Source organism: Rutilus rutilus, assembly GCF_951802725.1.
Source record: "Rutilus rutilus genome assembly, chromosome: 7".
Lineage (NCBI taxonomy): Eukaryota > Metazoa > Chordata > Actinopteri > Cypriniformes > Leuciscidae > Rutilus > Rutilus rutilus.
Window position 1 is genome coordinate 12,786,497 of NC_140221.1, and position 23,253 is coordinate 12,809,749.

The 23,253-nt window shown below is 41.7% G+C and overlaps 1 protein-coding gene across 2 annotated transcripts in view; it reads left to right on the forward strand.

Moving 5' to 3' along the window:
- Positions 1-23,253, forward strand: part of LOC311294160 (integrin alpha-X-like) — a 190,903-nt gene that overhangs the window by 133,639 nt on the left and 34,011 nt on the right. For both annotated transcript variants that reach the window (XM_084414877.1, XM_084414876.1), the window contains exons 15-20: positions 635-765; positions 8,977-9,137; positions 9,223-9,383; positions 11,248-11,376; positions 14,494-14,567; positions 15,363-15,495. In XM_084414877.1, the coding sequence (XP_084271003.1) occupies positions 635-765; positions 8,977-9,137; positions 9,223-9,383; positions 11,248-11,376; positions 14,494-14,567; positions 15,363-15,495 (789 nt within the window). The remainder of the gene's footprint in view (positions 1-634; positions 766-8,976; positions 9,138-9,222; positions 9,384-11,247; positions 11,377-14,493; positions 14,568-15,362; positions 15,496-23,253) is intronic.

Here is a 23,253-nt window from a genome sequence, read left to right on the forward strand (position 1 = left end):
AAGGTGACTTGACTTGAGGGATATTGTGATTTCACAAGATCTGGAAAAAGCTAATTGTTATCCCAACAATGCATTTGTTGTAGTTTGTGAAAAGTTTTTGTTAGAGAGAATTTAACAATTCCCATTGGAGTGGACTTCAAGCTTTGTAACCTTGCAGATCTTTTTTTATGGCCAAACAGCTACATTACACACTAACTAAAGCTGAAAAAGTGAAAAAGCAAAATACAGGACCCCTTTAAATTCAAAGAAGCGTGCCTGCGGGAATCACCATGATCACGACTGTTGAATTACATGATGCCGCATGAAAAATGTGCATTCGTAAAAGACACAGCTGTATATGTGTAAGTTGACCAACTTTTAAAAAATCCTGTGGGAACGGCCACTTTGTTGGCCACAGGGAAAAAACAGACCATATCAACCATGAAAACCAACAAACAGCAACTTCATTTTGACCTGATTTTATCTAGATTTTCTGGCAGGGACACCAAGTGTCTGGCTATATAATGATGATTATGATAATGACTTTGACCATATAGCAGAGAACACTTCTGCTTCATAAGGTTTCACTACTTTTAAAGCCTCAAATACAGAAATGCCTTTTCTTCATCTATGTCTGTCTCTTTTTTACATGTAGAGACTGAGTGGAGCAGCTGTAGGCGGTGGCCTACAGTATTTTGGAGTCGCTCTTCACTCTGCAGGGGATCTGACCTCAGACTCCCTCACTGATGTAGTGGTGGGCTCTAGAGGGGCAGTTACAGTACTAAGGCAAGTATGTGTGCTTGCATGTGTTTATATATTTTGCAGATTATTCTTGCCAACTTAGTCAAGAAAATGCCTAGTAAAGTTTTTAATAGTTTTAATAAAGTTTTTTAGTTCATAATAATAGACTGATAAGTAATACAGTGGTACTGAATTTGAATTCATATACGCTGACAATACTGATGAAATGTGTGAAAGTGTTTGTAGTCTTTCCTGGCATACTGATAAAAACCTCTGCACGTTGACTCCCAGAACGTGCATGGTGATCAGACAATCAGGTTAATTTGAAGGATGGTTGGAAAGCAGCCTTTGTTTTGCATCCTTCATCCTGCATGCTGTGAATTCTCCACTTTAAATTTTAAGTTCATAATCAGGTATTTGTCCAATAAATGGACAAACTCAATCTGATGAATCCGGCTCCCTCACCAGAGTTCTGCAGCGGTCAATAACATATTCACCAGCATTCAGTGGGGCAATCCCCAGCATTAACCCTTCAAGCTGGAACCGACTACTGCAGTGATGTCATCGGAGCAATCAGCCTCACTTCCTCATATTGAGACTTTAGACATCCCCTCACGGCAGTGCCGCACACCCAAGCATCTGGAGGAGTATCTTCTTGACTACAGCCATCACCACCTGCTCTTTCCTCCCAACCTACAGCAGAGGTGCCAGTGGAGCAGAGAGGAGCAGCAGCCACCGTGGGCATTACTAGTCAATCATGACCAGTCTTCAGCCAGGGGGTTGCATCCAGCCATAATCTCCACAGACTTGAGTATGAGTTTACTGAGGAAAATCTATATCTGAGAAGGTAAGGGATGAACATGGTTGCGCTTTACAGTAAACTTAAATAATATGAAAAACGACAGTGTCGGTGCCAGGAGCTGATGGAACATATCACATCATGGGGATGAGGAGGATGATCAAAGTGAAAAGCCTGCCACACCAGCAACAAGATCACTATAAACAACAAAACGAAAGTAAAGCGGTACACAAAAATACAACGTAAATGTGGCGAGCAGGACGAGGCCTAGGGCTGTGGGAGAACGGCGCGAGGCCGGTGGCATGATTGCTGATGAGCGACACCTGCGCAATGCACCGGTCTCGTATCTCTCACGGGGGAGCGACGATCGTGAAGGACGAGAGAGGACCAGGCCTGGACTGTTTTATTTGATGTTTCGTTTTATTATGTGTGGCGGCAGTCGTCCTTGAGGGGCTGCTGTCTTTACTTTCATTTTGTATTTATTAAAGTCTTTGAATGTTTGCTGGTTCCCGCCTTCTTCTTCCCACAACAACGAACTGTATTACAGTAAACAAACACAAATGTAAAATAAACAAAACACATTGTAAACTTCAGGCCTGGTCCTCTCTTGTCCTTCACTGTAGTCCCTCCTCCTTTTATCCTCCGTGAGAAACTCAAGTCCGGCCTCGCTCCGTTCCCATGGCTCTCAGCCCCACTCTGCTTGCCACATACCCCTATCGCCCCTTGCAGGCCAGGAGCTCAAGACTGCACTTTACATCACGGCGGCTGCAGCACCTGGGGTTAAGGACAGATGAGAGATAAAAGATAAACAAGAATAACTAACAAAACTATTAAATGAATACCATGAATGATAAAGGAATAAAGTGCATAAGATGCCTAAAATGCAAATGATTACGTTGAGTATGGCTATGGAAGAGTTACGGTATCTTATGGAAAGATAAACTGTTTTATCTTCTCTGAAACTAATAAGGTGAGGAACCTAATTATGCATCAAACAAATAAGCGAAATATTATTTGTTATTAACTAGCCTCGGCTATATTACCTCTAATGTAAATTAGAAAATCATAAACTGATAATGTACAACAATGCCAAAGTTTCTGGAAAGAGGTTTGGTTAAGTGATATGTACGTTCCTCGTGGTTCAGTGAGCAGTCCGATGGCAATGACGTCTACCATTGGTTGTGCTGCCTGACAATGCAGTGGGGAAAGGAGCTAGAATCCGTTTCAACTGTCTTGAACACGAATCTGTGGGATGCTGATCTCCTGGAGCACTAAAGGGTCCTAAAATCTGGAACACGCAGATGAGGCCCTGAAATAGGTGCAGAAGGTCCCTAATGATTTGGAACAAGCAGATGAAGGAAGTTTGAAGTGAAGATTTGCTTATCTCTTGTGTGTCTTCTGCCTCTCTTGGCCAGACACTCAGGACTTTGTCAATCCACTTTTGTCTCTCTGGCACGGAGACTCGGGACGTGCTGTAGTCGTTACTGTCTCGCTGAATGAAAACTTTGAACGTAGCGTTTGTTAATGTCTCTTTCCTCACTGACTGAAGGCTCAGAACGTGGCCGGATCTGTTGCTACAAGCTGTAGACTCAGATCATGGAATCTGTTGTCTCTCTGGACAAACTGGAGACTCAGAACGTTGTTGATCTGTTTCTGTCTATCCTTGAAGGACAGACTCAGAACAAGACTGTATCTGTTAATGTCTCACTGGATGAACCGGAGACCCAGAACGGTATATCTGTTATGTCTCAGCTTTGCAGGGCGGCACTAAGATGGGTGAAGGGCAGAAACTGCATGAGGACCAATAAGAAGTCCTGTCCTTCCTAGGCTTGGTACTAGAGGTCTTTTTCTTGCCCTCTTAGAGGTGTCTGGCTGTTGTCCTAACTTCTTTATCTGATGGCGTTTGGACAGTTTGTTTGTGTTAGTCCACCAAGATCCAATCAAAATGTAGCAAACCTTTGTCCACTGTTGCGGACAGAGAGGGGCCCGGCCATAAACTGGGCCCTGGAATGTGCTGCTCACAACAAGTAATACAAGTATCACATTTTGCTGGAACACCTCAAATTTCCTGAGGCACAGATGATTGGCCAGTCCTGCCGCCATCACCCATACCCATATTAAGTGGCAATGCACGCTCTTCAATTACAATATGGTCAACCCCAACAGCTGGCTCAGAGTGAAATAGCGGCAATCCTCACAGCACCAGAGGTCAAACCAAATGTTGCTCGCAGCTTCCAGAGTTTTGCTCTCCGTGTCCCCCTCTTAATGAGCATGCTGTTATCTAAGCACTTAAGAGATGGCTTTGAGGACTAACTCCAGCTGCAAGGGAAGCTCAACTCCCCAAACATTAACCTGCACAACCAGCAATACTTTTCTGGATGGCTCCAAGTCAAGGTCCAGCAACAGAGACTGTCCAGTAGGTTAGTGCAAAGCAACCAGTATGAGAAATCTCCAAGCAGTGCAAAGGAGAAGACTGCGGTTAAACCTAAAACCCAAATCACAGGCTTGAATCATGGTGCAGCACCTACAGGGTCTAAAACCTCCCTTAGTCCAAAGGTATCTTGGAAGAAGACACCACTCAAAGTCAGCTCTCTCTTCTGTGGCGGAAACAACCACTACATCACTCGATGCAGCAGTATCAAAGAGCAGAGGAAAAACGCTGCTGGATCTCAGAGGAAAAACACTGCTGGAAATGTTCTTGTTCCCATGGACCTGAAATATGCAGTTTAAAGAAACCCTGCAGTGAGGTCTGCAGCTATTTTAGATGACGGAGACAGCGCACCATGATCCTACCCATTGCCATCCAGCAGCTCCAACGGAGAAGTGAACATGAGACTCTAGCCCTTCGTACTGTAAAACCCCACACTTCTCACCGTTGAAATCTCCCCAAGAGGTTACCCAGAGAAATTCTATCAAGTGTTTGGAGCATTCACAGCATTTGGTCTTGATCTAGTGGAACAGTCATGCCCAGTTCAGACACTTCTGAAGAGTTGTGCACACCTAAGAGGAGTTCCGTTACCAGTAGACATGCCTTGTGAAATGCCTGTAACGGAACTCCCCTTTAGGTGTGCGAGTTCCGTTACAGCCATTTCACAAGGTACGTCTACTGGTGCTCATAGGTTCAGACCAAGTTCATCTCATTACCGCCAAAGAGCCCATTCTCCAAGGAACCAGAGGGGGAACAGCAGCAGTCCATACAGCTCTCGAGTGGGCTCTCCATTGAGCAGTAATGTGTATCGCAGACCATGCACCAGTGCAGCAATGTTTCTTTCTCTCCACTGCCCACCCAGATGATCTTCTCTGCAGAAATGTGGAAAGGTTATGGCAACTGGATGTGCTGCACTTTCACAATGACAAACTGGGTGTCTGGTCTAGGTAAGATAAAGAGGCTATGCATCTGCTTGAGTCTCAAACTCATTGAGTCAGTGTCAAGGCAGTACAACATTATGCCACCCCGCCTCTGTGGAAACCAGGTGCACTTAAACCCAAAGGCTTGTTGCAATCCATTCTTGCAAATCTGAGGAACACTGAAAGGAGACTCCAGAAAGACCATGAAAAGGCCTCAATCTAGTCAGGGTAGATTGCTAAGCTCATTGAGGCAGGTTATGTAGCCAAATTTAACCAAAGGGAAGCAGCCCAGTCAGAGAAGTCATGGTACTATTATTATTATTATTATTATTATTATAACAGCAAGCCAAGGTTTCAACTGTTTGTTTAGACACCAGGGCCTATCTGTCACGGTTCATGAATTCACTGTCTCGCTCTCGTCTCGTGAGTGTTTGTGTGTGGGCGTGGCCGCTGATCACCACTGATTAGCAGCGCCAGCTGTTACCACTTGTTTGTCCCTTTATAGAGCTGGTAAGTCCCGCCCATCCGTAAAACCCCAAGTGGACCTCTAGGTTGAAAAATAGTCAATGCAAGTGAATGTGAGAAAATAATTATTTTCTGGTCCCGTTTGAATTGTGCCATGAATGTGAACATATGTTGTCTGTGAATTTTTTATATAATTTTTCATGTTACGAGTTTGACAGTATATTGTATGATTCTTTGGCTAGCAGTTGTGGAAAAGACATAACGAGAAAGACTACATGTCGCCTATGTGACGTCACCCCATAACACATTTTCCCTCCACTTGTCAAATCACGGTGCTAATGCTGCGATAATCTATGGAGACAGATCGAGATGCCTGTGTGTTTTGTACCCAAATGTCACCATTCAAACAAAATGGGCTGTTCTTTCTTCAGATTCCCGTCTGATGTAATCGAAAGCAGCGAAGAGTTGTAGTCCACAAAGTGCTCTCACACAAAGTCTAACCGTATCAAACTTCTACCTGCTAAATTGTAGCATTCTTCACACGAAAAATTATATTAAAAATTCACAGACAACATATGTTCACATTCATGGCAAAATTCAAACGGGACCAGAAAATAATTATTTTCTCACATTCACTTGCATTGACGATTTTTCAACCTAGAGGTCCAGTGGGGTTAGTGGAAGGGGTGGGACTTACCAGCTCTATATGTTCAGTAACTGGTGTCTCATGTTGTCAGATCGTTGTGGCTTCCCCGGTGTGTGTTCCCTGTTCCGTGCTCGTCTCCTGGCTTCCTTGTTGTGGATTCTTCTTGTTCCTCGTCGTCTTCCTGGATTCCTGCAAAGCTTCACTGAGATCACCGATCACCATTCACCACCACTGGGTTGCCTGTCGAAGTCCCTGCGTCACCTGTCTTCATCTGTGTTTGTGTTCGCCTGACCTGTTGTTGTCTACATCAGCTAATAAAGCCTTTTACTTGCATCTTGCATCCAGTCCTCATTGTTCGTCACACTATCTCTTAACAATCAACTCCTGCAATTTCCTGTGCTTGGACCATCACTGTTGGGCATTCTGCTAAGATTCAGGCAGCATCATGTGGCTGTAAGCGCAGATATGAACGGCATGTTCCATCAGGTCAATCTCCTCCTACCATATGACAGACCCTTTCTCTGCTTCATTTGGAGAGATCTGCAGAGTGAAAACCCTCCAGAATTACGCAGGTGGCAGCTTCTATCCTTTGTATCTTCATGCTCTCGAGCAATTCGATGCTCGCAAGGGATGAAATGACTATCTTCATCTAGTCTATGGAGTCAAGGGATTCTTGAAACAGAGCCCAGAGCACTGGTCTAAGAAACCTGAAGTTGCACAGTCAGAGGAAGTATCAGAACTGAAAGGCTTAACCTACTACTGCCTAATGGCAGTTAAAACTGCTTCCAACCTCCCTGATGCTACCTATTCCAATATATGGCAGGAACTAGTGGAGGTGACTCAACAAACATTTCAAGGGGCAGCCACATCCTATGACTAATAGAGAAGCGGAAGCTGTTCTGCTAAGGGCATGCAAACTTAAGAGCTTTCCAGAAGAAGTTAGAAACCAGTTCCTGTGCACAGTCGATTGGTCTTGCTCCTGACTGGGATCCACTGACCAACATGCTAAAAATTGGGGGCTTATGAAGGAGGCTGGCAAACTCAGACCTGGAACAAATCCAGCCCATTGTGTTGGACCCACGACAAGCAGTAATGAAGCTCCTTATTAAAGGATTTGATGAGTGTCTGTTACACCCAGGAGCCAAGAGTGTCTATGCCGAGATATGGGGACAGTACTGGATTCCACACCATCATCTGTCTGTTCTGTCAGCGATGGAAGGCTCAGTCAAAGGTCCAGCAAATGGAAGATTTGCTACCAGAACACCTTTGAGTGCTCTGTCCAACTTTTTACTCAACAGGTGTTGACTGCTCCAACCCATACCTGGTCAAAATAGGATGACAAAATGAAAAGAGCTTGGGGCTTATATTCAAATGTCTGTTGGTGGTTAAACTTACATCAGACCAGTTGCCCGCCTGATAAAGTTTCCTGCTTTAGAAGGTAATACTGAAGACATTTACAGAATTTCCTTGATTACCCATTTTCTCCTCAAATGTGGGGGCGGCTGTAGTAAATTCTCCCCTTTAAGTTTAAAGTTCATAATCAGGTATGACGTTCTAGGTTATGACTTGCATAAGTAACATAGTGCAGTGTTTCAAGCTTGTAGGAACTATCAAAAGTAATTGCCTAATCTCTATGTTACTCCAGCAGAGTATTCATATCGTGTTATCGCACTCATGTGCTGTGTCCTAACATTGCACATTTTGAAGAACACATCCAAGTGAATACTTTGCATCCTCCAGTCACTAACAATCCTTTGCACACATTCCAATTCACTAAAATATTTTTGCAGAATATGAGTCGGTACTGAGCCGTCTGATTTCTTAATGGAATGCAAGGCGAAAAAGATGGGTAAGTCCTTATTGTTTCTTTTGTTTTGTTGTAACTGAATCACATGATGCATTGTTTTTAGAGAAAAAACTGAAATGTCACAATTACCTGAGCATTTATATCCTTTGATGCTGAAAATTTGGCTCAGGTGCATTCCATTTCTCAGATTCTTCTTTGAGGTGTTTTTGCACTTTAAGTGGAGTCCATTTATTTGACATTTGGATATTTGGAAAGGCACACGCCTGTCCAGATAAGGTCTAACAGGTGAAAAAGCATATCAGAGCAAAACAAAGGCATGAGGTCTGCCTGCAGAGCTCAGAGACAGGATTGTGTCAAGGAACATATATGGGAGCATTTTCCTTTGAAAAAGACTGTGAGAAAAAAAGATTCTCTGGTCTGATGAACCTCAGTTCCAAGCATCATGTCTGAAGGAAACCAGACATCTCTCACCATCTGCACAATAACATCCCAAAGGTGAAGGGTGGTGGTGGTAGTAACAAGCGGTGGGGGAGTTTTTCATCTGGGCAGCTGGTCAGGGTGGAAGGAAAGCTGCAAAATACAGAGACATCCTTAATGAAAACCAGGTTTAAAGTGCGCAAGACCTCAGACTGGGCTGGACTTCCCAACAGGACAATGACCCTAAACACACAGCCAAGACAACAGTTGATTCATGACATATCTGAGGATGCCTTTGAGTGGCCCAGCCAGACCCTGAATTTAAACATGATCAAATACCTCAAGAGAGACCTAAAAGAGCTTGAGAGGATCTGCAAAGAAGAATAGCAGAAAAATCCAAAATCCAGGTGTGCAAAGGCTGCTGCATCATACCCAAAAAAGACGCTGTAATCACAACCAGTGTGGTTTCAGCTATGTACTGAGTGAAGGGTCTTAATATTTAGGTTCATCGGTTAATTCAGTTTGTTTTCTTTTTAATAAATTTGCCAAGTTATCACAAATCTGTTTTTTGTCATTATGGGGTATGGAGTATAGACTGTAGATTTGAAAAAATAAAAATTAAAAATTAAAAATAAATAAAGCATTTTAGCATACGGCTGCCAAAATAAATGAAAGTCAAATACTTTCTGAATCCACTGTATGTTACGTTAGTGGTCAATTGTCCAGTAATTATGTTGTCAATAGTCCCATTCATTTTGTATCCCATTTTAACAGGACTCAGCCTGTCATGTGTTTGCCCATAAATGTCACTGTTGACCCACCAATCATCCATCAGAAATTCTTTCATTGCTCCGCCCCCCTCGGTCTCAACACCCCTGTTGCCACAGTTACAATCTGTATCACCGTAAAAGAGATTGTCAATGGTGATGTACAAGGTAAGGTAGTCAGATAAAGAGATACAATATTAAACTAATGAAGAATCAGTTTGACATGAATGATTCTTGCATACCATTGGTTCAGGTCCTCTTGTTGCTATGGTATCAGTGACTCTGGAGCTGGACCCTTGGGCCAGAGCCCCTCGGCTGTTATTTAGTTCTAGATCAGCCTCATTTCTCTGGACTCCCAACAACAACTTGAGCAGCATTACCCCTGTCTGCACTACTCTCTCCATCAGCATCCCGGTTAGTGTGAAACAGACATAAAATATGTTTCCCTCATGTTTTCATCTGTCAGTCACTTCAACATGGAGTCTAACACTAGGGGCCGCACTTGGAAGCCCCAAACACCTCTGATACTTTGATAAAAGGCCAATGAGAATTGGTGAGAGGAGTTTGCATGCCACTCCCCCGGACATATGGGTATAGTCAAGTCAAGTCATCTTCATTTATATAGCGCTTTTAACAATGTAGATTGTTCCAAAGCAGCTTTACATTGATAATAGGAAATTAAAGTAACAGAGATTGTTTTGGCTTTATAGCAGCTCTAGAATAAAGTTATTGTCCAGCTAAAATTAGTTTTGATTGATTCACTTCCGTCGCAACAATCATTAGTTATTAACTTAGGGGCCGCTAACACAACACCGTTTTAACAGAAAACTCTTAAGTTCTTTCTGCGCAAACTTCAAAAACGATGGCGTGCACATGCGTATTACGAGTTCAGTCTATAGGTATGTGCGTTTGAATATATGTGCGCAGGCGTGAATATATGTGCACAGGTAGTCCTTCCCTACAAACCAACCCTCAACAAACTACTTGTCTGGCCTTAAAATTTATAATACAGAATTTTTATTGCTTCCACATAGCCACGCAAACCGGAATTATCCCGACAACGTATAAAAGGGAGAATGCGTGCATCAGTCATTCAGATTTGTTCTTCAGAGCAGAGCGAGTGTCATTTCTATGCAAGCTCATAGAGAGAGTTCCCCTGGGCGCTTCAGAAACATAAGAGAGCACTTTCCTCTAAAAGAGCAAACACAGATGGAGAGCGTCTTTTTAAAGGTCCCTTTCCGCCTGTGTGTTTCTGGATGCGGTTGATATCTTTCAACCTCGGATGGTCACGATCAATATCTCAAGTGTTTGGGTCTCACCCACGCTGAGACAGTGTTTGTGGATGGCTCATGTCCTCACTGTGAGAACATGACCATAGCAACATTGCGATCACAACTCTTTTCTAGTAAGTGTTACCTCAGTTGCTCGTCCTGATGCACAAGGCTATGGCAGCTAGTGCTGAGGGCGATATGAGGGCAACGGGAGTGTTTCTGCCGGGTCAATCCCCTTGGACCTCCTGTTCCTTGTTTTGCGCATTGCGTCGAAGTGACTGACAAATAGGGAACATCTCTGTTACTATTGTAACCTCCGTTCCCTGATGGAAGGAACAAGAAATAGTTTCACTCCTGCCACAACGCTGAACTGGCCGGGACACTGACTCGGCTCCTCGGCACAAACCTTCATGAGTTATGCACGCCATCTCCCTTTTATACCCGTATGTCCCAGAGAGTGGCATGCAAATTCCACTCGCCAATTCTCAAGTATCAGAAGCATTTGGGGCTCCCAAGTGTGACCCCTAGTGTCAGACATCGACACCATGTCCCGTTCCCTCCATCAGGGAATGGGCGTTACAATAGTAACCGAGACATTGAATGTGATACAATCTTGCATCAAAGACTTGCAAAAAAGTAAAAAAAAAAAAAAATCATGGTAACACTTTATTTCAGTAGTCCACTTTAGATATTCTACTAACTATAAGTAACTTTGCAAGTACATGCCAAATTATTTTACTAACCCTAACCTAACAGTCTACTAATACTCTAATAAGAGATAGTGGACATGTAGTTGCAAATTAATGAGAGTTAGTTGACAAGTAGTTGCAAAGTTACCTATAGTTAGTAGAATGTCTAAAGTCGACAATCAAAATGAAGAGTAATCAAAATAATTTCGATGACATTAGTATGGGCTTTTTATAATGTGTTTTTTTATTTTTTATAATATTATATTTTATATTGCACATATATTTCCTCTCTTTGTATATGTTATGTGTTCCGTACAGGAGTGTATTTCAGACTACCGTGAAGTCTTGCTCTCTGGAAAGATGAATGTAACAACAGAAGTTATTCCAGGAACAGGAGGCCTAAGACCAGTGCTGAGCCCTGACTGCTGGCCCACGTTCACAGAGATGGTCTGTAGGATATACATACATGTAGTATATTGAACTGCGGTACATTTTTGATGTCATGTTACTTTTAAATAACGGTATACTGTGTTGTAACATAGACTCTGGGGAAGCAGTGTGATCCATTTGCAGAGATTATTAGGGTACATAACGTCTCTGTTACGTATGTAACCTGTTCCCTGAAGGAGGGAACGGAGACGTAGTCGACGTGTTGACTGATTGGGATCACGCTAGGGAGCCTGTCATCTTCGAGTATTGTAAAAACGAGCTTATGGACATTGGCATGCGTGAATTGTATCACACGCCCCGCCCCGCAGTGCAGGTATAAATACGGAAGTGGATGCATGCACCAGTTGTTTTTCACTGAGGAGCCGAACAGAACTCGGTCAGCGGTGGTACAGCAATAGTGGCTAGGGGACTACGTCTCTGTTCCCTCCTTTAGGGAATGAGGGTTACATACGTAACCGAGACGTTCCCTTTCTGTCGGGCACGTTCGACTTAGTAGGGATCCCTACTAAGGGGACTACCCTTTCGTTGGAAGGTCTACGCTACGGAAGCCACATCCTGCCCGAAGGAGGTAACGTGGAGAAACACATATGGACTGAGCAACTTAGCGGGTAGTACAACATATGGCATGTCACTGAGGTGGCTCAAGCCAATAACAGGGGGGAGACGCAACTAGTCAGTGATGGCAGAGCAGGCTCTGACAAGGGAAGACACAGGCTCGCCACAGGGAGTCAAACAATGGAAGAATACACATATGGGATCACCGTAGGGATCACAACATATAAACCCCACCTAACACAAGTTAGGTGTTCTAACCTAACAGGTTCTACTTCAGATCATAAGCAAGCCTCATTCTTTTTAGAGGGAGCTCTCGCAGAAGTAATAGTATCTAAGCTCTTTCAGAGGTAGATAGCTGAACCACCACAACAGAACCTTCATTTCTCCGGTTCAACTGGCTATGTAGCACTCGAAGGGAGGGACTTGTACAGAGACTTTGACCCCTCAACGCGAGACACAGGATGACCCGTGTTTACGGAGGAGTGGACATCTGAAGTACGCGTCGTTCAGGTCCCACGCTGGAGAGCATTCATAGGGATGAGCGTTAGTAATGCGTACTGTGTAGTACTTGAACGGAGGCTTGAAAAAGGGCCCGAATCAAGCACACAGATCCCTGATGGTCTAACTCACTATAGTTTGAGTACAATGAAGAACAGGCCTCACTTAGAAGCCTATCTTCATATCAGCTGGAGGAACGGCTCGATCGCAACCTTCACCAGTAGGAAGTGATGACCGCACACACGGCAGCACAATTCGGAACATAGATGTTGAACAAACAGTGCTGCACATGGGCGGGTGCCGGACGAACTGAATCGTCTAGCCGAGTCTGATGATACAAGAACCGGCTGAGTCGGTCGGGAGCACCTTTCAGTGCTACAATGGACCAACACAGGGGGCCCAAGGTATCAGAGACGTACTCAGAGTGAGGCAGCAGGTTAGAGACAGGTACCCAGCTCGGAAGGCCCGAAGGCGGCCCAAGACAGGGTCTGAGTGTGTAGTGCGACTCTTACCTGTCTCTAGATGACCTCAGAGAGTGCGTGAGAAGGCGAAACTGGGTCCTCAAACCGCACCCAACTGTTGGCTTGCAAAGCAAGAGGTAGCTGAAGGTTGCAAGGCTGCACAGGGTCGCACACCAACAGTCTAAACCTCTATGGACTCAGGAACAGAGGAAATTGCTCTTTCTATGAAAATGTAGGTACCGCTGGCTCCGCTTTACGAGAGCCAGCGGCGGAACAGACATACACAAACAAAGACTCCCCCCGGTCCTCCACTGGGGCAAGGGAGTGGATCGGTGACCATCTCCAAGAGCTCTCTACTCCAACCCCGAGCGGCCCGCTTGACCCGGCGACCCTTGTCCGCATCCGCCATTTCACCCATGCTGAGCCAACGATGGCACTCCTGGACCACTAAGCTGGACATCGCCAGACTGATCACACAAGCCTCGACACTCCTGCCCCGGAGGGCGAGGTCGGATGTGGTGCATAGCTCACCTATGAGCGCACGGTCTGGACTACCCTCGTGCATGTCCATGAGTGCCCTGGCCTGATAGACCTGTATCAGCGCCATGGCACACAAGAGGAGGCGGTTTGCCCACAGGCTTTGTCAGCCTGTGAGAACGGACGAGAACTCACAGGCCTTAGGGGGAAGACTAGGGGCCCCCGTCCAAAAGGCAGCAGCCGCCGGACACAGGTGCACCTGTGTCGCGACAGACCGCTCCATTGGAGGGATAGCCTTGCAATCCTTCACCACTCCTCCGTCAAGGGTAGTGAAGGAGGAAAAACTATTCAGGCAGTTTCTGTCCATGACCTGGTAAGCTCTCTCCGAATAAACAGCTGGTCGGTCCATTACAGAGGGACCAGCGCGCTCAACGGAGTGCTCCACCGGCTGCGATGTGATAGAGGAGTGAGGGGCCCACAGGGTTTGGTTACCGGGCGGGGAAACCTCTCTATGATCCTCTGATCACCCATCCCACACGGCGCCGTAGCGGCTGTGGTAATGGGGACTCCACCTTCACGCACCTTGTAAACAACAGTACTCTTCAGAGACATCGAGACCGATCGGCTCCGAAGCGAAAGACAACTGGTCCGACAACATCCACTTACGTAATTATACCCACGCTGCGGGGCGGGGCGTGTGATGCGATTCACACACGGCAACGTCCATTGGCTCGTTTTTACAATACTCTAAGATAACAGGCTCCTTAGCGTGATCGCAATCAGTCGACTACGTCGAACACACCCGACTGAAAGGGAACAATGACAATTGCCAGGTCTGACAGTCAGAGGTCATGCACAGTAAAGCAGTCCAATCAGTACACTGAAATCCAAAACCACAACCAGATAACAAAGAAGATAATCCCAAAACAGGTGAGACAACGACCATAGAAGAAACATTTAGAATTGTAGACAAAGCAAACAATACAGTTCTTTGCAAGGAATGACAGGAACCAAGCACAAAGTTTATTATTGTGGAGAGGTCACCCTCTGGTGGTTACTAAGAGGAATGTTCTGCTGGGATGTTACATGATACCCTATTAGTGAATATGTTTGTGTTTTCCAGGTGGTTTTGGAGAAAGTGTGCGGGGAAGATCATGTGTGTATATCAGATTTAAATGTGTCTCTATCATTTATGAGGTTAGTGTACATTTAATTTTTGTTATAGATGCCTCCAAGAGAGCAATATGATATGATGGCCAGTTTTGTTCATATAAACTTTGCACACCAATTTTTTTTTAAAGTAAATATGCAGTATTCACATTCTGTGAATCTGGCAATCTGGAATTTGACATGCTAGTGTAGTCAGGCATCAAAACTTTACGTACTGTAGAAAACATGGGTGTTTTATCTGAGTTTGGGTGGCAGTGCCTCTTACAAAATATGAGATTAAACAATGTATAAATCACAAATAGTACTATAGTAATTTCTATAGTACCAGCAGTATCAGTATCAGTGGGAGGCAGCAGCTTTCTTGCCTCCCTTGTGCTCGTTGAGTTTTAATAGAGCCCCTTAATGTGTGCCATGGGTCTGGTGTGGGGTAATTGGAAATGAATAGGAAAAAGTAATGTGAGAAGAGGCAATGTCTTCATTGTGCTATGATTGGCCTAATGTGCTGTTAATTTGATAAATAATTCCTCACATATTTGTGTGTTCCATTTGCACAAATCAGTTGGATTAAAAAAAGTAGCTCAATGAATAAAAAAGTTAACCTCTCACCCATATGTAGATATCACTGCATTATGTCACACCCAAATCAAACTTAAAATGACTTGAAATAATGATCTGTGAGGGTTTTTTAGTTAGCAATCTGGTACATCTCCATGTCTAACCATCAAGACAGCTGCAAAGTTGACAGAGCATTGATGAATAACTAACTATTAATTATATATTATAAGGATTTGATGGCACTGTATCTTTTAATCTGTGTTCCAGTGATATTGTAGTGAGCGCTGTAGGTTACCCAGTAACTCTCTCAGTGGAGGTGTCCAATGGCGGAGAAGATTCCACAGATACAGAGCTTTTCCTTCATCATCCCACCACCCTGTCCTTTACCCACATCAAAACGGTCAGATACTTTTTAAAGGGTCATGAAACCCCCCTGTTTTAGCACTGGTTGTTCAAATCTCAGATTTGAAAAAGACTCATGAAATGGGTGTGTAAAGCAGTGGAAAAGTGGGAGTGTAGAGGGTGGGAAGAGGGGAGTTAACAATCAATAAAACACAGGCCTACAACACTCTCAATATATCAACAAATGAATATTAAAATATGAGCAGAGATAGAAAAACAAACAACAAAGATAGGGGCAACTTGATGTATTTTTAAAAATATGACAACAAACTCACAAAAATTTAATCATGAACAAAAAAGTTTTAAAATGTATTCTTAAAAATATCAACAAATATATAACTATGCAGAGCTATTGGTCTATGTGAAATATAAATAAGAGCATTTAAAAAGGTCTAATAATATTTTCATTATGTTTACAAACACTACAATATCTAAACAAATTATACAATTTAACACAGAAAGAATAAAATCATAGTAATTCTTTCTTGCATAGTCCATTTTTCTTTGTATTTTTGGTATACATCATTGTCTTCAGTGTATCAGAATAATTCATCTTGTCATAGCAGTGTCCTTATTTGCATATATTTTATTTGAAGAAGATATCAAGTCAAGTCAAGTCATCTTCATTTATATAGCGCTTTTAACAATGTAGATGAGATTGAGATGAGATGTAACAGAGATTGTTTTGGCTTTATAGCAGCTCTAGAATAAAGTTATTGTCCAGCTAAATTTAGTTTTGATTGATTCACTTCCATCGCAACGATCATTAGTTATTAACTTAGGGGCTAACACAACATCGTTTTAACAGAAAACTCTTTAAGTTCTCTCTACGCAAACTTTAAAAACACAAACCAGTGAGAACGCTGATGGTGTGCACATGCGTATTACGAGTTCAGTCTATAAGTATGTGCGTTTGAATATATGTGCGCAGGCGTGTAGTCCTTCCCTACAAACCAACCCTCAACAAACTACTTTTCTGGCCTTAACATTTATAATACAGAATTTTTTTATCGCTTCCGCATTGCCACGTGAACCGGAATTATCCCGACAATGTTTTATCTGTACAGAGGTAAAGGGATAGGGAAGGAGGCCTTCACAGGGGAGAGACTAGTTGACACTTCAGGACTGCGTTGTCGTCTCGTCCAGGCGCAGGTCCTTCATCAGATCTGGATACGGCCTGGATCCGGCGGATTGCGGTAAACCTCGGGATAAACAGAGAGACTAATATTAGCGTAGACGCCATCCTTCTTATGATGCAATGAGTATATCAGGATTTATGGGAAGTGTTCCCAGTTCCGGCTGACCTAATCTATGCAGCCTAACATTGAATTGTAGAAGTCTATAATGTGTTATGTGTATGCTAGGTCAAAGAGATGTGTTTTTAGTCTAGATTTGAACTGACAGAGTCTGCTTCCAGAACAATGTTAGGAAGACTGTTTCAAAGTTTTGGTGCTTAATAGAAAAAGGATCTACCACCAGCAGTCGATTTTGATATTCTAGGTATTATCAACTGGCCGGAATTTTGAGATTGCAATAGACGTGAAGGACTATAATGCGTTAAGAGCTCGCTCAAGTACTGGGGAGCTAAACCATTTAGTGCTTTGTAAGTAGTCAGCAATATTTTTAAATTTATACGATGTTTAATAGGGAGCCAATGCAGTGTTGACAGAACGGGGCTAATATGGTCATACTTCCTGGTTCTGGAAAGAACTCTAGGTGCAGCATTTTGGACCAGCTGTAGTTTGTTTATTAAGCTTGCAGGGCAACCACCCATAATAGCATTACAATAATCTAGCCTTGATGTCATGAACGCATGAACTAATTGTTCCGCATTTGTCAATGAGAGCATATGACGTAATTTAGATATATTTTTAAGATGGAAAAACGCGGTTTTACAGATACGAGACACGTGACTTTCAAATGAAAGATTGGTATCAAAGAGCACACCCAGGTTCCTAACCGACGACGAAGACTTGACAGAGCAGCCATCAAGTGTTAGACAGTATTCTAGGTTATTACGTGAGGAAGTTTTTTGTCCAATAATTAGAATCTCTGTTTTTTCAGAATTAAGTAGTAGGAAATTACTAGTCATCAGTTTTTTTTAAATCAGCTATGCATTCTGTTAATTTTGTGAATTGGTAAGTTTAGTCAGTGCGTGAAGAAATATAGAGCTGAGTATCATCAGCATAAGAGTGAAAACTAATGCCATGCTTCTAATGAAATCTCCCATGGGTAGCATTTACAGAGTGAACAGCAATGGTCCTAGTGCTGAGCCTTGTGGTACGCCATACTGAACATACAATCTCTTCATTTACTGCTACAAACTGATAACGGTCAGATAAGTATGATTTAAACCATGCTAATGCGATTCCACTAATGCCAACATAATTTTCGAGTCTGTTTAAAAGAATGTTGTGGTCAATAGTATCAAATGCAGCACTAAGATCGAGTAACACTAATAGCAAGATACAACCACGATCGGATGATAAGAGCAAATAATTTGTGACACTAATGAGAGCTGTCTCAGTACTATGGTACGGTCTAAATCCTGACTGAAAATCCTCGCAGATACCATTTCTTTCTAAAAAGGAACATAGTTGTGAGGATACTGCCTTTTCTAGTATCTTTGACAGAAAAGGTAGATTTGAGATCGGCCTGTTATTGACTCACTCTGTGAGATCAAGTTGCGTTTTTTTAACAAGCGTTTTAATCATAGCCAGCTTAAAAGTTTTTGGTATGTACCCTAATGACAAAGATGAATTAATGATATTAAGAAGAGGATCTATGACCTCTGGAAGCATCTCTTTCAATAGCTTAGTCGGTATAGGGTCTAACATACATGTTTATCGATTTAGATGATTTAACGAGTTTAGAAAATTCTTCCTCTCCTATAGCAATGAATGAATCAAGTTCTTCCTCAAGGAGACTACAATGCACTTCCTGATGCAATACTGTAGTAGACGGCTGCATAGTTATAATTTTCGTCCTGATATTATCAATCTTGTAAGTAAAGAAGTTCATAAAGTCATTACTGCTGTGCTGCTTGGAAACGTCTGGGGCTGAAGATTTATTTTTCATTAATTCGTTAATTTCTATTTTCTTTAATCTTCTTTAAGTACAAAGTGCTGGAAAAGAGAGAGACACACGTTTCTGTCACAATTTCGAGTTCTTCTAAGCTATCTGGGATGCTGAGGAGATGAAACTGATCAGGAATATTATAGGGCTGGGCGATATGGGCAAAAATTCATATCTCGTATTTCGTATTTTTTGGTTAAATACGATATATATCTTGGTACTTTCTACGTTTTTCTATTTGGATAAAGAAAATATTTATTATTTAAAAATATATATATTTCACATCCTGCCCAATGATATCCTACAAACTATGTTGATATTGAAGGATATGGAAACAAATATAGTGAATGTAATGTAGGCTATGCAATATATTATGTGCAAAAAGGTGGTTAAAATCACATTACATTTTAACATTGTAACATTACAAGCTAAAAACTAAAATAATGCTTTTGTTTTTAAATTGACTAAAGGCTAAACTAAAAATTAAAATAAAACATAAAAAAGCACAAACTAATTATATTAGCATGCATTTGATTACCTAATTATAATGGTCACTTTCATAAAAATATACTTCTAGGTTTAAAATTCCACATATAGCACATTTATTGTTTGCTTGAATGTGCTTGAAGCTTGAATGTTAGTGGTGATTCCCTTGCTGAAGGCTCGTCCTCTCCTGACAGTGAAATGGACATATTTGTTTTGACTTTCTAACATTTACAGATAGATAATATACTAGTGAAATGTTAGTTAAGCACTGAGGAGGAAAGCACCACATCTCAAACGCATTCAACAGCGCAAGTATGTATCTGTCAGTCAGCAACAGTATCTGTCATCTGCAGGGCAAGCTGCTTTAAACTTGTTAACTATATCTTACCAGTTATTTTGAAGCCCTTATTAATATAATATAATATAATATAATATAATATAATATAATATGTTCAGGACAAATTGTACTATGTACTTTCACTGCAGCAGCTCACACTGCATCCTCCGCTATTTTTCAGATGTGCTCGTATCGTACTGCTGTATTGATATAAATGGCCTCATTCCATATCGTTTCAAAAAAATATATCGATATATTGTACAAACTCGATATACCGCCCAGCCCTAGAATATTATTTATAAAGCAATCTTTAGCGGCAGATGTGATAGGTCTAACATATTTGTAACACGGAGTCGACTTTGCAGCCTTGGCTAAATGAAGTATACACAAGACTAGGGATGTCATCGCTCTGCTGTAGAATTTCAACAGCATCAACATTGATTCCATGTGATAATATTAGAGCTAGAGTATGATTATGACAATTAGTAGGTCCTGGCACGTGTTGTCTAACTCCAATAGAGTTCAGAATGTCTTTAAATGCCAATCCCAATGCATCTTTTTCTTTATCTAAGTGTATATTAAAATCACCAACAATTAGGACTTTATCTGTAGCCAGTACTAACTCTGATAGAAAATCAGCAAATTCTTTGACAAAGTCTGTATGGTGCCCTGGTGGCCTGTAGACAGTAGCCAGCACAAATCTCAAACTTGATTTATCATTTACACTAGATAGTGTTACATTAAGCACCAACACTTCAAAAGAATTATATTTAAAACAAGACTTCTCAGTAATTCTGAAGATAATACTATAAATTACAGCAACACCTCCCACTTTGCCTTTCAGATGAGGCTCATGTTTATAACAGTAATCTTGGGGGGTGGACTCATTTAAAGTAATGTAATCATCTGGTTTTAGCCAGGTTTCTGTCAAACACAGCACATCTGGGTTATAATCTGTAATCATTAACAATAAGTGCTTTTGAAGTAAGGGATTGAATATTCAGCAACCCGAGCTTTATCATTTGTTCATCCGTATTATATCTGTTTTTTTTATTTGTTGAACATCAATAAAAATTTGACCCTTAAATGGGTTTATGAGTTTTTTGTATGTCCTAATTCGGGGAACAGACACAGTCTATATACAATGATATCTAGGTGAAAGAGTCTCTATGTGATGTGATTTATCTGACCTTGGTGACATGAGACAGCTAGCAGACGGTTGGTTTAGCCAGTCTGTCTGCTTCCTGACTAGGGCTGTGACTTTACGTTTGAAAATCGATTGCACAATCGATCGGACCAACCAACACGTTTCGAAAAAGGAAAATAGGGAATCGATTTTTAACGGCTTTCTCTAGGTGCGCGTCCAGCACGTCACGATACGCCCGCAGCGAACACGCGTCACACAGCAATTGCAGGCTCTGACAAACACACATAACAGCAAATTATACTTCTGCATAATGTGTCTTTTTTTACTACAAAATGTGAATTCTGCCAGTATTCAGACAGTCTCATGCATACAGATACAGATTCGGGCTACGGTCTACAATCGCCTATGTAGGCGAAATTTGTTTGACATTTCTAATCGTAAACACAGCTATGTTGAAGCCTGGGGCCCGTTCTTCGTACGTCGCTAAGTCACTTAACTGGATTTGATTGTTGGCGATTTGGCATGATCTTGGATTGTTTGGTTCTTCGACGCTCATCCTGGACTTGCTGTCATAGCAACAGGTGCGCAAGCTTAAACCTGCTCGGGAGCAGGCTTATTTCATGTTAACAGGATTAGACTGCGGCTTCATAAGCGGAGCTGATACGGGAAGTCCAGCGCAGCGCGATAGTGCACTTTCTGAGATATATATTTTTTCTCGTGACTCGTGAGATTGTCGTTTACATTATTAATTTGTTGGAAACGCACATTTATTTTCGACTTGTCGGAGTCGGGCTTTAACTACAGCACAAACTGTTTGCATTGCCCTAAGATTATTTGCGAGTGGCTCTTTCCTTTACACTATTGGAGATGCGGAGAACTTGATGGAAAGTGCTGTCTGTCGTGTCAATCGGAGTTTACCTGGCACTTTTAGGTTTAAAAAACAGTTTTAGGTTTTTTTTTTTTGTGGCATTTCCAAGCCACTTAAGACCCAATGTTGTTTTAAAGCATTTTTATTTATTTTTTTGGCTATCATTTTTTTTATGAAGATCATGCAATCATGACCATGCCGATTACAGTATATGTCACTAGGCTTCACTAACGTGATTGGTACCATAGACTATAGGCTAGACCATAGACTGCCATCAAGGCCTTCATGTAAATGTGCAGCCCAGTTACTATTGTGATTCTTAATATTCCAGATTAGTAATATTATATCAAATAAAAAAAAGGCAGTTGACTAAAATCTTCCATATCACAAATGTGAAAGCAAAATGGCCAGGATCTGTGCATGACTTTTCAGAGATTCACATGAGTTTGAGCACATTATTTGAAAGTGGTAAGGAAAATTCCACAATTAAATATCAAGCTCACTGTATTACATACACTTATGCTGATCCTAACAGAACTGCATTTTTTCATAGGTGATTATGACATGTTCCTGCCTGCAGACAGGTGTTTTATGACCCCATTCCCTGACCCAAACCAGTTACAATGCAGCTCTAGCCAGGACAAGGGCACACAATGAAATGAACTTTGGCTAACTAAAGGGAAGATTTCAGTGTCTGAAAAGTCTGAGGGTTGCACACCTGACAGGGCCTGTGACATTGTTGCATGTGCCATATTACACAACATTGCCCCCCCCCCCCCCCCCCCCCCCCCCCAAAAAATACTTTTCATTAAATGTTTAATAAAAGACAAATATGCTTAGTTCCTTGAGTTTTATTTCAGTTGTTCTTTGTAAAGAAAAGCCAGTGGTCAAGTGCCTGCAACAAGAGATATTAGACACATGCCTCATGCAACAAATAAAAAGGAAAAGTTGGCTATACACTGCCCACCTGTAGGCCTATGTCTCCTCTGTCTGTGCAGACTCTTCTGTTGGCCTTTCTGTAGATGTGGAATCCTGCAACTTATATAGCAGCCATAAAGCATACAAGTATAAATTAAGTAAAGTTATTTATGCACTTGCAGGAAGGCTAGTTCCTCCATATGACAGTTATCTGAGAGGGTTTATTCACTGTCCAGTGCAATGGAAACAAATGGACATTACAAAGTCTTATACTTTCTTTCCTTTGGAAAGTTAGAAAATGTCCACTTACTGCACATATTTCAGCCACCACTTTTTTTGGGAACAGATACAAGTGTTGGTGTATTATGTAAAAGTGCACAAAAGAGGAAAACACAATGTCATTACAAGGAAAAATGTGATCAATAACTCATGGCAAAATATTTTTACATTAACATAAGTTTATCAATTTTCACTTTCACAAGTCAAAGCAATTCATCATTACTCAAGATTTAACAGTTGAAATGACTATATGGCCTTAATTTAATGCAGCAAAAATTATTTTACAGTGTAGGCTACTAAGATCTTTTCTTTCTTTTTTCGCAGCCTTTTTCTTGGTTGCTTTTATAATCAGACAACCATTTATTTAACAGTGCCTTTTATAAAAGACACTATAATATAACAAAAAATTACCATTATGTAGAATATTTTTGTACTTCACTTTTATTTGTTCCCATGTTCTAGTGTGGCGACTCTGACATTACAATGAACAAAGTAATTATGCAATTATTAAAATACAAAAATATAGGCTAATAAGTGATAAAAACATCTAACATGGCCACTTCTAACGGATTTAAATTGTCTGCTACTTTTTGCCAGCCCTCTCTCATGGCTTTTGCAGACTTTGAGGTGTTCCCTGGCGTTTTGA